A 13217-nucleotide genomic window follows, 5' to 3' on the forward strand; every position below is an offset into this window, starting at 1 on the left:
TCCTAATCAACAACTTTAGTGGCTGCTATTGTTTCTTAGCTGTTTTCTTTCTGTGAGTAGGCTCGAATTAAGAACTGCAAGTTAGGAATTTTGCAGTAGTACCTTTATTAGCTAAACATCATATTAGAGGAGATGAAAAGTCAAACAGGTCAGCTACCCAAGGGATCTCGTGTTACTTTAGGGGTAATATGTAGTTTCCTAGATAAAAGAAAAAGTATTTCTCTGTACAATACTGGGAATGCAGAAAAGAAAGTCTAATAAAATAGGGGGCTTGATAGTGGAATTATTCAGGGCAAATTAATTCAGGACAAATTAATTTTATGGCCTTCTTGAAATCAGCATATCATTATAGAGGTGATGCTAGTTACAGCACAGTTGAGTGATGAGATAGAGTTACTAGCCTAATGATGAAGATAATAATAAGTTCTTTTTCTCCAAGTCAAGAGTAGGCAGACCTAGATTTGAGATGATAGCCATAGTTTGTTGTTTTGAGAGGTCCAGAAGATATTTAATTAAACAGATTTTTTGGGATAATTTATTTTATATAGTTTTTGACCAAGAACCTAAAATGTCTTCTCCTTCCATTGCTCATAATACAGGAATCTTTCATCATTTACTGGAATTCCTTGCTTATATTTTTAGAACTCCCTTAAAGTGAATCATTAAGAGCCTGTTCTGGGAAAATCACAGTATGTGCACAGCCAGCATAATTACAATTAGAAACTAAGAGTAGAACTTCTAATGGAGATAAAGGTATCTCTGCAGTTCTCATAAAAGTTTTTGTCAGTGGTGCTGTAGTTTTACGATATTATAGAAATTTTGCAAAGTTTCATAACCAAACCTAATCTTAATGGACAGAACAATTAAAATCTCAGACAGTTTTGCTAGGAAAATTCTATCAGATGGGAATATGATCTCTGAGTCAACAACTATGAGAAACATAAAGCAATGTATTATATAATTTCCTACGTCCAAATTAAGTTTCCTGTTATATGGGGTTAAATCCAGAGACACCCCAAAGAACTAATTGTAATAACTCTGGAGTTACCCCCATGTAATAGGAAACTGAATTTAGGTTGAAATTTTCAAAGGGGCCTAAGTGATTTAGGAACATAATTCTTACTGATTGACGAATGACGCTCATGCTTGGGCTCTGAAATCACTTAAGCCCTTTAGAAAATCCCATCCTTAGGCCCAAACCTTTGATATAATAAAGGACTTGGAAGACACAGAAGCATCCTAAAGCAACACTCTTACAAATCTCAAAATACCAATTTAAGAGAACCAAAGACTTTTTGGCGTTAGATCCCAAATCCTTTGCTCATATCTCAGTATATAATCACTTGTACTAATATTTAATGCTTAAAATGCCCTTTCAATGGCCACAACATTCATTTTAACCTTATGTTAAATGTAATGAATCTCTTTGAAGGACAGGGATATATCCAATCAAAGAGTAGCACAGGCCTGAAAAGCCCTTATGTACAGTACTACCACTATGAAAGGAAAGATAAAAATTTCCAATTTCTTTCACATTCCCAAAAGACAAAGCAGACAGGTGACCCTTGTTAAGATAACCTAACCTGTAAATTCCAATTCACATGGGAAGGCTGTCAGTAAGATAGTAAGATAAAGCCCACTTTTAGGGAGTGCTCCTTCACTTTGGTGGTTATTGCTGAAAATCTCTGGAGTCAAATACTTAGGGCATATTTGCTTTGCAAGGCAAACTAAGGTATTTCTCCTTCTGAGAAGAGATCACTTCAGATAGCTGGTTCCCAAAGACTGTTTCACAAAGCTTTTCTATTATAGAAAGAAATCTCCGTTGGAGGAGCTCCAGGAACGGATGTTCCAAGGCACCATTTAGCCTATATCACATGAAGACATTCAAGATGGCTTGTACTCCAGGTATTTCATAATCCCTCAGGGTCAGGAGGAGTCAGGCTAATTCTAGATCTAAGTAAATTTAATACATCGATCAAGTCTAATCCATTTCACATGATCATGCTACAAAAGATTTATTGCAGTTTAGTAAAAGGTAAATGGTCAGGATGTATAGATTTGATAAATACTCCCTTTTATATCACATTAATTCCTTCAAATTCACAGTAGCATATACAGTATACCGGTACAAGGTACCACATAATGTTTGCATAACTGCAAGGCACAGTTGCAGCATATTCAAGGAAACTGAATATAGAGCTTTGCATTACAGACTATTACTTGGAAATACAGAGAGAAAATGCTTCACCTTTTTCTCACTTCTACGAATTGGACTACTGTTTTTTAATACTCTGGTGAAATTTGGCCCTTTCCCCACTAGCACACACTAGGCTATTGGTACATAGATACCTGTTGTCTTGAAATCCACCTATTAGTTTATAGTTTAACTTTGATAGTGCCCTCCTTTATCTTCCTGATCCCTTCATCAGCTTGCTTCTGTGACTGATTATGCATGTCCCTCTAAGCAAAAGGAGACACAAACACCAATCTAAAGATGAAAGGATCGGTACTGAGGAAATTGTGGTAGAACACAGATCCCCACTGTCCTTGCAACTGAAGAATCTCAAAGTCTCTGAAACAATGAAATAAACTGGTCTTTACCAGAGAGGTGGCCTGTCCAATCTGCCTAGCATCAATCACTTATTTAGTCATTTATTCAAACTATTAGCAAAAAAGCAGTCACACATTTGGTGAACACAGTAAAGCATTCAATATTAATCGGAGCAAAAAAGCTAGGCACCTGTTGTGGTGTACCATATATGCAAAACATCTAACCAAAGAAATGACCGCCTTAAATGAAGAGGCCAGGAAACAGCTGTTCACTGCTTAGAACAATAAATGGAAAGGAGTACATTTTCCAGGATCAGAGAGGATTTAATACACAGAAGGGGAAGCAATCCTTCAGAATATGCTGGTGTACTCTTCTATTCATGTGTATTGCACTATATTTTCACCTCCTTTATAAAAGAAGGTGGAGAATACTGTGATGGGGGTATGTTGCCACCAACAGTATAAGGGGGGGGGGGACCTAACAGCAATGACCAGAAGACCTTACTTCAGTCCCTTGATGGATGGTTGTTGATACAAAATGTTAATATTGCCTTTCATCTCTAGTTTTCAGAGATGCAAAGGTATGCAAGTGATCAGGTCACGCTACTGTATGCTACTGATGTCTTTCTTTTTGTACCAGATGTATCATTCCTACCAAACTAGGCCTGTGTAAATGTAGAGATTGCTCAATGTTTTCATTTTTAGTAGTTTGTGCCATTTGAGTTAGTATTACTCTGGTCAGAATTACTCTTTCCCCAGCCAAATTCAACTGGAAATAATGTGATTTTTAAAAAAACAAGTAGCTCAGAGCAGGAATGCACAAGCCTTAAAAATAGGGTTTAGAGAAAAAATAGCTAGTAGATTCCCTCTGGATACCTCTAGTTCTTGTGGAATTGGGCCAGATATATTTATCATGCTTACTCTGCTTACTTTTGTTTAAAAACAAATTTGCTGCTAGATAGGCTTTCACTTGCTCCAATACTATATGGTTAAGGTGGTTACCATTTGGTACTCTTAGACAGTATCATTTGTTAACTGTATTCTTCAAATGTTGTACTTTTTCTTCCGGTGCTCCTGTGAGACTGGACCTGATTCTGAGCTCACTTACATCAGTATAAATTAGGAATAACTCCACTTAAATCAGTGGAATTACATTTATGTAAAGTGATTTTGTGTCTGTCACATCCTCCTTCACCTCCTCCTCTTTAAAAAATGTTAAATAGAGACTGTTCTGTCTGTAAATTCATAACACAGTTCGGTAGCAATTTTTTCAGACCCTGATTTAGCAAGGTGCTTAAACATATGCCCAACTTTAAGCATGTGATCAGGTCTATTGGCTTTAACTCACTTGCTTAAAATTGGGAATGTGGCTAAGTATCTTGCTGAGTTCAGACATTACATACTTAGTGTCTCAAAAAAACAGATGCAGGCACAAGATCTTCTGGTCCTTCAAAACTAAACAGTCTAGTTACAGCTTTGTACAATATAAGGGAAGCATTCACCTTTGATAATGCAAATACTGGATCCCTGCTGTAAATATATACACAGAGAACTTCCATTGACATCAGCTGTAGTTCTGCAAATGGAGTTAGGACAGACTATGCAATATTAATAATTAAATTTGAAGTCTGGATAAGAGACCTGAGAGGAGAGTATTACTGTAAGTGTTCACACCAGAACTACTTGACAGTTGATTTAATTTTGTTTTGTTTTGAATCTGTTTTATCAGTGAATATAGTTGTTTTGGTTGTATTAGCACTTGTTTTGTAACTTGCTGACTGTTGCCCAGAATCTTAATTGAAAACAAGGCATTGGCCTCACTGAGTAATGACGAATTACCTTTGGGCTTCACTGCAATCTGTTTCTTTGCAGCTGTGCCAGGGGAGCTGGGACACAGTCATATAGGACACACATAGATTGTGGTTCCAGAAGCAGGGGCAATCCGAGGGGTTGTGCATCTAATATTTCTCTCACTTTCCTTTACCTGTGAACAAATGCAGAGTGTATCCTTGACTCCACCTCCTCCCCATGGTGGGTGGCAGAGCAATGTATTAAATTGCTCCCTCCTGGAGCAAAGTGGGATTTGGGGAGGAATTCAAAGGGAAAATATTGTAGTATTAGGAATGTACTCTGATATCTATTGTGACTCTTTGAAACACAGTTCCTTAGCAGTGATCCCCACTTTGTCACACCGCTGCTTATACAGGGATGTGCCTAAAAGCTCAGTCTAGAACTTAGTGAATAAAATGAAATACCTGTCCTCTGCATGGGTAAACCCCAAACAAATGTGACCTGATGTTGTCCTTGAAAGTCTCACATCTGAAAGATAGCACACAAGGGAAGGTTTTCACATGGTATATAAGAATGAACTTTTAATATCCATTATCCCTGTGAATTCCATTGTTTTCTAGAGCCAGAAGTTCCAAGACGGAGAAAACAAAATTAAGCTGTCAAGGATTTGTAGTAGTATAGATAGAGAGTATATAGCCTACATGAGTGTCTCTTGACTTTTGCATTTGGTGGTTCCAAAAGCATGCATGGAAATTCTGCTCACCAGCAAGTCAATATTAAAGATTCTAATTTGATCTCTTTTGCTAAGACTCTTGGTTCGTGCAGCTCTAAGAGGGCCAAATGGTGCTCATTCTACTCAGGAAATACTCCCTTTGGAGTTACAGCATGTATCCTACTGGAATTTTGAATGAACAAGTCCAGAAGGATTTCATCCAGAAAAGTGAAAGTTTCTGTTTGGCCAGTGAGGATCTTATGTTTCTTCCTGAAATTTTCCACTATAACAGTTCCACCAGCGGTGAATACTAAACGGAATAAAAACCTGAGAAAATTATCCTGTGACACAAAAGCAACAATCTATAATAAATATATTTATATAATCATGAGTAACTGTTATTATAGGAGCATTGTCTTCTTTGCGTAATGGGTTCCAGAACAATTAAGTTGCGTTCTTCTGTTACCTGTACTGCACATGAGACAATACTTTTATACCTTAAGAGGTACATTCACTTGAATTAATTAATTTAGGTTACAGACAGTCTTTGAATCTGCAGGAGCTAGAATTAGCCAGTCAGCCAGCTTGCCAGTGCAGTCAGCAAAAGACAGAGAACTCTAATGTTAGCAAAGAAACAAGAAGTCGGGTTAAGAATATAAAAGTGGTAATTAGAGAGGACTATTCAAAGGATCGGGGAAATCAAGCTGGTTTTGGTAATTTTGGTTATTAAAATTCCCTGAATCAATGGGTATATCTAGGCTGCTACAGAAAATATGGATATTAATTTTTGTTATTTTTTTATCCTCTCCCCATATTACATATATAAATAATACCTGGTGCCAAAAGTGGTTAATATTTGTTTGTTTGATGAATTTTTTAAAGAATCTGTTCTAGAGATTATATATTGGTAGTGTTTTGAAACATTTATGTGTGAGAAACCTCATGCTAGCTAATTTATGACAGCATTAAGCCTTATTTGACATGAACTGATCATGTGAGCTGATCAAATTAAACTAAAATCCATAGGTTTGACAATCCTAATCTCAAAAACTGTGCTGGAAAATGGCTAGGTAAACACTGAAGCATGGGACATCATGTCTGTTTTCAGTTTTGCTGTTGTAAAGCTGAAGTAACTCCACTGATGTCAGCGACTTCAAAGAGCTGTATTTGGCCTGGCTTGCCCCATATACAAAAAAGCACTGATTGTGAAATCAAGATTTTCATTATTTTTCCATATAGTGGATGAGATGGGAGCTCTTTGTTTATTGCATACACTTTTAAGCATTGTACACACTGCACTGATTATTCCTTCTGATTTATATCATGGTCTCATGTATCAAATTTGCAGTTCTACCATATCCCTAATGTTACAAAAAAGTGATGTGTAGCTGAGAAACATTTGCTAAACAGCTTCTTGGACATTCAGCAAAGCACTGGACTAAAACCTTTATAGAGAAGCCCCCTACCTATCTTGGCATTGTCTGCAATAATTAAACCAGTCATTCAGTTTTAAAGTCAGGCTTCAGATTGAAAGTTGATTATCATTTCTCCTCCCACTACAGTATAATGAATAAAGACCTACCCTCAGATAATTAAGCACCAGAAGAATTTAACAAAGTAGCAAGTGGAATACAAAATGACCAATAATTATTACTAGAACATTCAGAAGAGAGGTGGAACCACAGGATTTAATAGATAAAGCAATCAATAGATTTAAAACATTATTGATTTTTAATATCTGATGAGTACAGTCCATTTGCATATCACTGTCCATGCCCCAAGGAACTTACAGATGTTACATTTCAAACACAAAATGCCAGATGAGATCCAATCTGGAAGTGACATAGTGTTGTTGCTAGTATTTTTAATCATCTGTTTTCTCTTTAGGGGACTATTGTTGAAAGTCTGCATGGAAGTGAATGTTTTAAGGGGGGATTTATTTGAAGAAAAGGGAGGGAGAACTTCTGTTATACAAGGAGAGTGAGCAACTTCCAAGTGTAAAGGGGAAAATGGAAATGAGTATGAAGAAAAATACTGATACCAAAGGAATGATTAGGACGTCAGGCTGGGAGGATTGCAGACAGAGGGTAAGGGAATCAGGGTTCTGGGTCATTTGCCGGTTACAGCAGAGTATTAGGAAGATAAGAAAGCAGAGATGTAGACAGGAGTAGCATTATGCAGGGCCCTAAAAGTAATGATGAAAAGCTTGAACTTGGTGTGAAAGGCAACAGGAGGATAGCAAAGGAATAAGAGGAAAGTGACATGGTCAGAGTGGAAGGAAAGGAAGATGAGTTTAGTGGCAGGAGAAAGGTTGATCAGAAGCAGGGGTAGGTAACACGTCCATACCCACATGCATCTCTGTGGATATTCTATTCTATTCTATAGGTTTTTACATGACCCTCATCGTCGCAGTATGTGTGCGCCTTCAAGTAGTGCATTAAATGACTAACATCTGTTTATCATGTCACCACTCTTTTCCTGTGCTGGTGGCATTGTTTGATGTAGGTATTATTTGGGGGGATTAACGCATCCATGATTTAGTACAGTCAGACCTAAATTATTGGCACTCTAGTTAAGTCTACTATCAGTTTTCACCAGATAATGTCCCCCCAAGATTTGACTTCAGTGCCTAAACACCTGCTGAACTATTTATGTCTTTTTCTCCACTACTTTGCAGCACCATCTGATTTGGGAGCATTTCACACTCATTTTTCACCCGTGTACCTGACTACACAAAGTGTAGAGCAGTAGAGAATCAGGCCCAAAGAATTCAAACTATGGTCTGATGTATTAAAGTCTGACTTGTGCATAAAGGCTTTGTGCAAGCACTGGGCTATTGCTTCTGCCACCTCCTACTGCCCCGCCAGCTGGTCTTGAGTTAGCTGGCTAGTTGTCTATAACTAGGTAAGTTAGCCAGCAGGGTTTGAAGGCTGCACTCATGGTCCCTGTTTTTCTCAACCGTCTGTCTAAAGATTTCTTTTGTCTCTTGAGATCTCCAGATAATTTGGGTTCTATTTTATTGGTTTTCTTAATTTTGAGCTGAAATAATGACATCATATCAATTGAACGATCATACATTTTCTTGAAATGTCTTGAAAATGTAGTTTGGGTGGATGGGTTTGGAAGCATGAAGGGTGCGATTTTCAAGACACTTAGTGTTGCTGTAATTCTGCTCTCATTGAAACTAAGGGAAGTTTTATCCCCAGTGACTCAACTGGAAGCAAAATTAGACTCACTGAGTACTTTTGAAAAACCCACGCAAGATTTCATGACCCTTTGTTAGGTTTATCTACCTCTGATCAGTACACCATGGACTCAGTAAACATGGCTTCATTTGTGGGAAAAATATTAAAAACAGTGGTGAGCCAAATTTACTTGTCATTTAGAGATACATAATTAGGAACGATCATCATGTATTTATAAAAAGATAACTGTCCTGGCAATTATGTGCCTTGCTTGAGGTCACTTGTTTGAAGTAATGTACATCAATGTAGAGATTGTGTTGAAACAATGTACCTGATTTATCTGAGTTTTAGGGAAGAATTTGATACTCTTCCACTTAATAAATTTATTTAGAAAGTCGTAAAGCATAGTACAGCGGCAAATACAAAGTGTTAGAGTAAACAAATTAATAATGGGTAGATTAGTTCTATTAGCTGCTAAGTAGTCTAAGCACTTCAGTGTAGAGAAATTTAAAGTAATGAGACTAGAGCCCAAAAATGGACAAATAACTGAGAGTGAAAAAAATTGTAGAGTGATTTTAATATGACTCATCTGCAGCATACTTGCAGGAAAAGAGCAAACATGATCTCAGGTGGATTTAGAACAAGCAGTTCTCATCTCATCACTAGTTTTATGTTGGTGTAACTCCTCTGAACTTCATTATAGCTACCCTGGTTTGCACCATTGTGAGAGTAGGAACAGACTCACAGAATAAATCAGAAAAATGTAATTTGCACCTTATAAGCTAAGACTGCATATATATAATGGAAATTTAGCTATTGTACTTATTTAATTATTTATTTTACTTGATTTACTTGATTGATGATCTACTTTCTGATGTCTCAGGGCACATAATCAAAATTTAATAAATACCATTGCAATACCCTTTTCCAATCTGCAAAAAGAAAAGGAAATTACCTTAAAACAAACAAACCCTTCCACTATTCCATCATCCCCTCAAAGACATGCATCAGAAAAGAGAAGTGTTTGTACTGTACTCTAAAGTTCCATAGATTCTCGTTCTGTTGGATATCCTAGGAAAATGAGTTCCAGAAAGAAACGCCCTTGGTTGAGATTGTTCTGCTACTAGCAACCAGATTTAAATGTGGGGTCCATGAAATTAGCTGTGGTGCTTGACCTAAACCACTGCCACAGTTATTGCAGGACAGGCATGGTTTCAGGTAACTAAGCTTCAGCTTCAAGTTTTCAAGGGTATCCCAAGTAATGTAATGTAACAACCCCTAGAAGTCACAAAGACTCTATTGTCTTCCCCGTCTAGTAACTGCAGACAAAGTAGCCAAACTTCACACTCAACAGTGTCAAATACTCTCGTATCTAAAAGGATCAGCATAGACTCCTGATTATTCCCCACTGACAGGAGGAAATCCTCAGCCAGTAAGACCAGCACAGCTTCCATGACATACTAAAACCAGACTAACAGGGATGAAGGAATCCATGTGACACCAAAATTGCCTTTCCACAACCTTCAGTATAATCTTCCCAACGATGGCAGATTAGAGGCAGGTCAGTTGACAAGATTACAGCATGAAGAACCTGACCCAAATTTTCCCAGGGAAGTCATTGCAATTGTCCTCCCTAGACACAAATCCTTTCTGACCAGGACAGCCAGTCCAATGCAGAGCTGCACAGCAGGTGGGAAATTCCTCACAATATGAAAGATCTGTTCGTTTCCAAGCGGAGCCACAGAGGATGTACCAGGAGGTCAGCCACTTGGAACAATCCTGCTGGAAATAACTTTGTGTGTGTACAGTAGTAGAAAGAACAAAGTTTTCTTCACCACTACCAATACCATACCATAAATGTTTATACATCCTGAGGCTGAACTGGTCTCTGGGCATGTCTGCCACTGCCCTATTCAGGGTGTGAAAGGTAATACTATACAACTGTGAGGATGGAAATTAGGCAGAGAATGCTTAGGGGCTTCTTTGTCGATGGCTGTAAACAGAAGAGGATCCAGTGTTCTATGGTAGCAGGCACATTGATAGAGTGAGTCACTGGCCATGGACTAAACGATATGAATTGAAGAGTAGGGTCTCTGCTAATTGGTGTCCTACCCTTCCATGATGATGCCACATATAACAATAATCTAACCACAGATCTCAATCTACAGAATCTCCTGCTTTGTTTCCCCATACCCTCTATCACAAGCACCAATGAACCCAATCACCCAGAGATGGTCCCTCCCTATCTTCAGCTCACAATAGCATTGCTCAGCCTTCACCACCACCAAACTGAGGGAATTAAAGGGGGTGTAGATGCTGAAGCCGGCTCCTGAAAAAATGATGTGGTGGGGGAAAGTGAAACAAGATCCATATCCTAAGAAAAAGCTTCTAAATTAGACAAAGTCTGTTACTCTTACACATAGAATATTTATCTTCCCAGTTCCCCAACCACTGAACTCAACGAGAGGATGGAAAAACCTAGCAAATCTCTCACCTCAGCCTGAGGGTTGATCAGACAGCATTATTAAGAAAACACCCAGAAGATCCCTTCCCAAAATAAAATCTAACCTAACAAGAACATCCTCAAGCTCATAATGGAGAGCAGATTCATCTAACTGGATATAATCATTTCCACATCACCCAAACCAGCATAAACAAGTCATTCCACTTAACCATCATCAGTCTGTTCCCACGTAACTTTGTCCCTGTCCACAACCCAAAAATACCTTAAACTAGCTCCTCACCTCCCCCGGCAATTCCTTCTGTGTAACAGACTATTGCTGATCCTCAACAAGCTATGCAGCAAAGAGAAACACAATGCTTTGAGTAAAAGAATGTGAGTCAGGATTGCTCAGTGTGTTGTAGGTAAAAGGAGATTTCATGCCCCAGTAGCATCCAATCTATGGCCCTAGAAGACAACTGTGCTAAGAAGAAAATGTGCATGTTATTATGGATTGGAAACATGTTCCCTGAGCTGCTTTCTGTGATTTTTAAACTGGTGTTCAGATTGGGCCTGCTGCTGTAGGGAGAAGGTAGGGAGGTCTCTGGTTCCTGAGTGGTCTACACCACAGCCCCAAGAGCAGCTCTGCTGTGAACTAGATCTGTGAGTAGCTGCTCTTCATTCTGTGCTGCAGCTCCCCTGCTGTATTGCAGGGCTTGGAGAGCAGATTTTGCTGCTTCATCACCAGCTTCCCTGGTGGACAATGGGAGCCTGAGTTAGAGCAGGAAACCAGTACACACTCAACTGGCTATGTCTGAGCCCAGGGGAATGCCTGACACAGAATGGCTCCCCTACTTTACCCAGCCCATTGCTCCCTCTAGAAAGCCTAGGAGAAGTGAAAGCAGTAGAAGATGAGAAGCAGCCTCAGTCACAGCTCCCTGATTATCTACCCATACCCCTGCACAGTCTCTGTGCAAAGGGAGTGGAGCAGGCCAGAGGGTCTGTCCCAAAGTATTGATTACGGCCTCTTAACCTTTTCTGCAATAATGTTTTGCCGTTTGACTGAAAGGTTGTATACCACTGCCATGGTGAGATATAATGCTTGTGAGACAAAAGTCCCAGCCCTGTGGAAATGCCATCTAGGTGCATAAGTTGATACTGAGTAGGACACTGTTATTAAAGAAAGGCAAGTGGAATGTATATATTTTTTTCATAAGAAGGAAATAGAAAGTAAGTACTTCCCCTCAGGTCAAGTCAGAGGTGAATGCAGTTTTGGAAAGAGAGGCCAGACCATGGGTGAGAATTGCAGCTTGTGTAGAAGAACCCACGCTTGCTTTCATCTAGCTAGCCTGCTTAACAATAGCAGTGAAGATGCCTCAAAGCAGGCTTCAGCATGAGTTATACAAACCTGCCTGAATCACCTGGGTACACACTGAAATTTGTGTCCTGCACTGAAGCCTGCACCACCATATTCTCAGTGCTATTTATAGCCATCTAGCTAGATTAATGCTAAGGTGGATACGTCTACATGAGCTGCAAATCACATTCCTGGTTGCAATGTAGACATAGCCTAAGAGTGAGGAAAAAACTGGCATACCCCTTGGAGAATGGTTGCTGTTAAAACTGCCCCTTCAGATATCCCTGTGCTCCCTGGAGATATTCAGAAGAATGTCACACAAAACAAAAACAACAACAACAAAGAGGGGGAATTAAATACTGTGGGCTAGATCTTGTCATTTTTATTCACACTGAATAGTTATCGTACTCTGCAAGGAGTTCCATTTCAATAAATGAAGTTACTTGTAGAGTAACATACTACTCACTGTTAGGGTTGCCAATTTTGGTTGGACGTATTCCTGGAGGTTTTATCGCATGACATACTTTTTAATTAAAGATTAATCTTTAATTCCTGGTGACTCCAGGGCAATCCCGGAGGGTTGGCAACCCTACATTGTGCATAAGAATGGCAAAAATTTTAACTGTTGAACAAATGCATGGCCTTATTTTAAGAAAATCTTACCCTCTAATCTCTTCCTTGCTTGTCTGGAGCTCTCTCTTTGTCTAATTGCATGGCTGATTCTATAATGTCAATGGGAATGTTCCTGAGGACAAACTTCTCATATTCTGCCACCACCTAATGGGAATATTTGTGAGGCAGGTTATTATTCAACATGAGTAAGGGTGGTAGAATTGAGTTGGCAGGAATCGACCCTTAGATCATACCCTGTTTTGGAAAGAAACATGTTTACTGTAAAGCATCATGAACACGACTCTGGTACTGCATAAATAACAATAATCAATAATTGGGTGGGTGGGGATCTGAAAAGGAATACTGAGAGCACAGGAGGTGATGGTAAAAGCTGTTTGAGCCACAGAGGGCTAGAAAATACCCTTGGCTCATATGGAACAAAAACCAGTGGTCACAAGAGGGATACAAAGGGAGACAGAAGAGCGAGATTAGGATTATCAGAAAAGGGTGAAACTGTAGCTGAATCCCTGCCCATTGAGATGAGAAGACACCCATTATTTTTTACGAGAG

General features: G+C 39.0%; 1 protein-coding gene across 23 annotated transcripts in view; it reads left to right on the forward strand.

The window, feature by feature from the left end:
- Positions 1 to 13217, forward strand: part of MYT1L (myelin transcription factor 1 like) — a 380247-nt gene that overhangs the window by 252492 nt on the left and 114538 nt on the right. For all 23 annotated transcript variants that reach the window (XR_012157935.1, XR_012157936.1, XM_073336127.1 and 20 more), the window contains one exon: positions 1810 to 1905. Coding sequence is in view for 21 of the 23 variants with exons in the window: in XM_073336127.1 (XP_073192228.1) it covers positions 1810 to 1905 (96 nt within the window). In the remaining 2 variants the exon portion in view is untranslated. The remainder of the gene's footprint in view (positions 1 to 1809; positions 1906 to 13217) is intronic.

Source organism: Lepidochelys kempii, chromosome 3 (genome assembly GCF_965140265.1).
Source record: "Lepidochelys kempii isolate rLepKem1 chromosome 3, rLepKem1.hap2, whole genome shotgun sequence".
NCBI classification, from domain to species: domain Eukaryota; kingdom Metazoa; phylum Chordata; order Testudines; family Cheloniidae; genus Lepidochelys; species Lepidochelys kempii.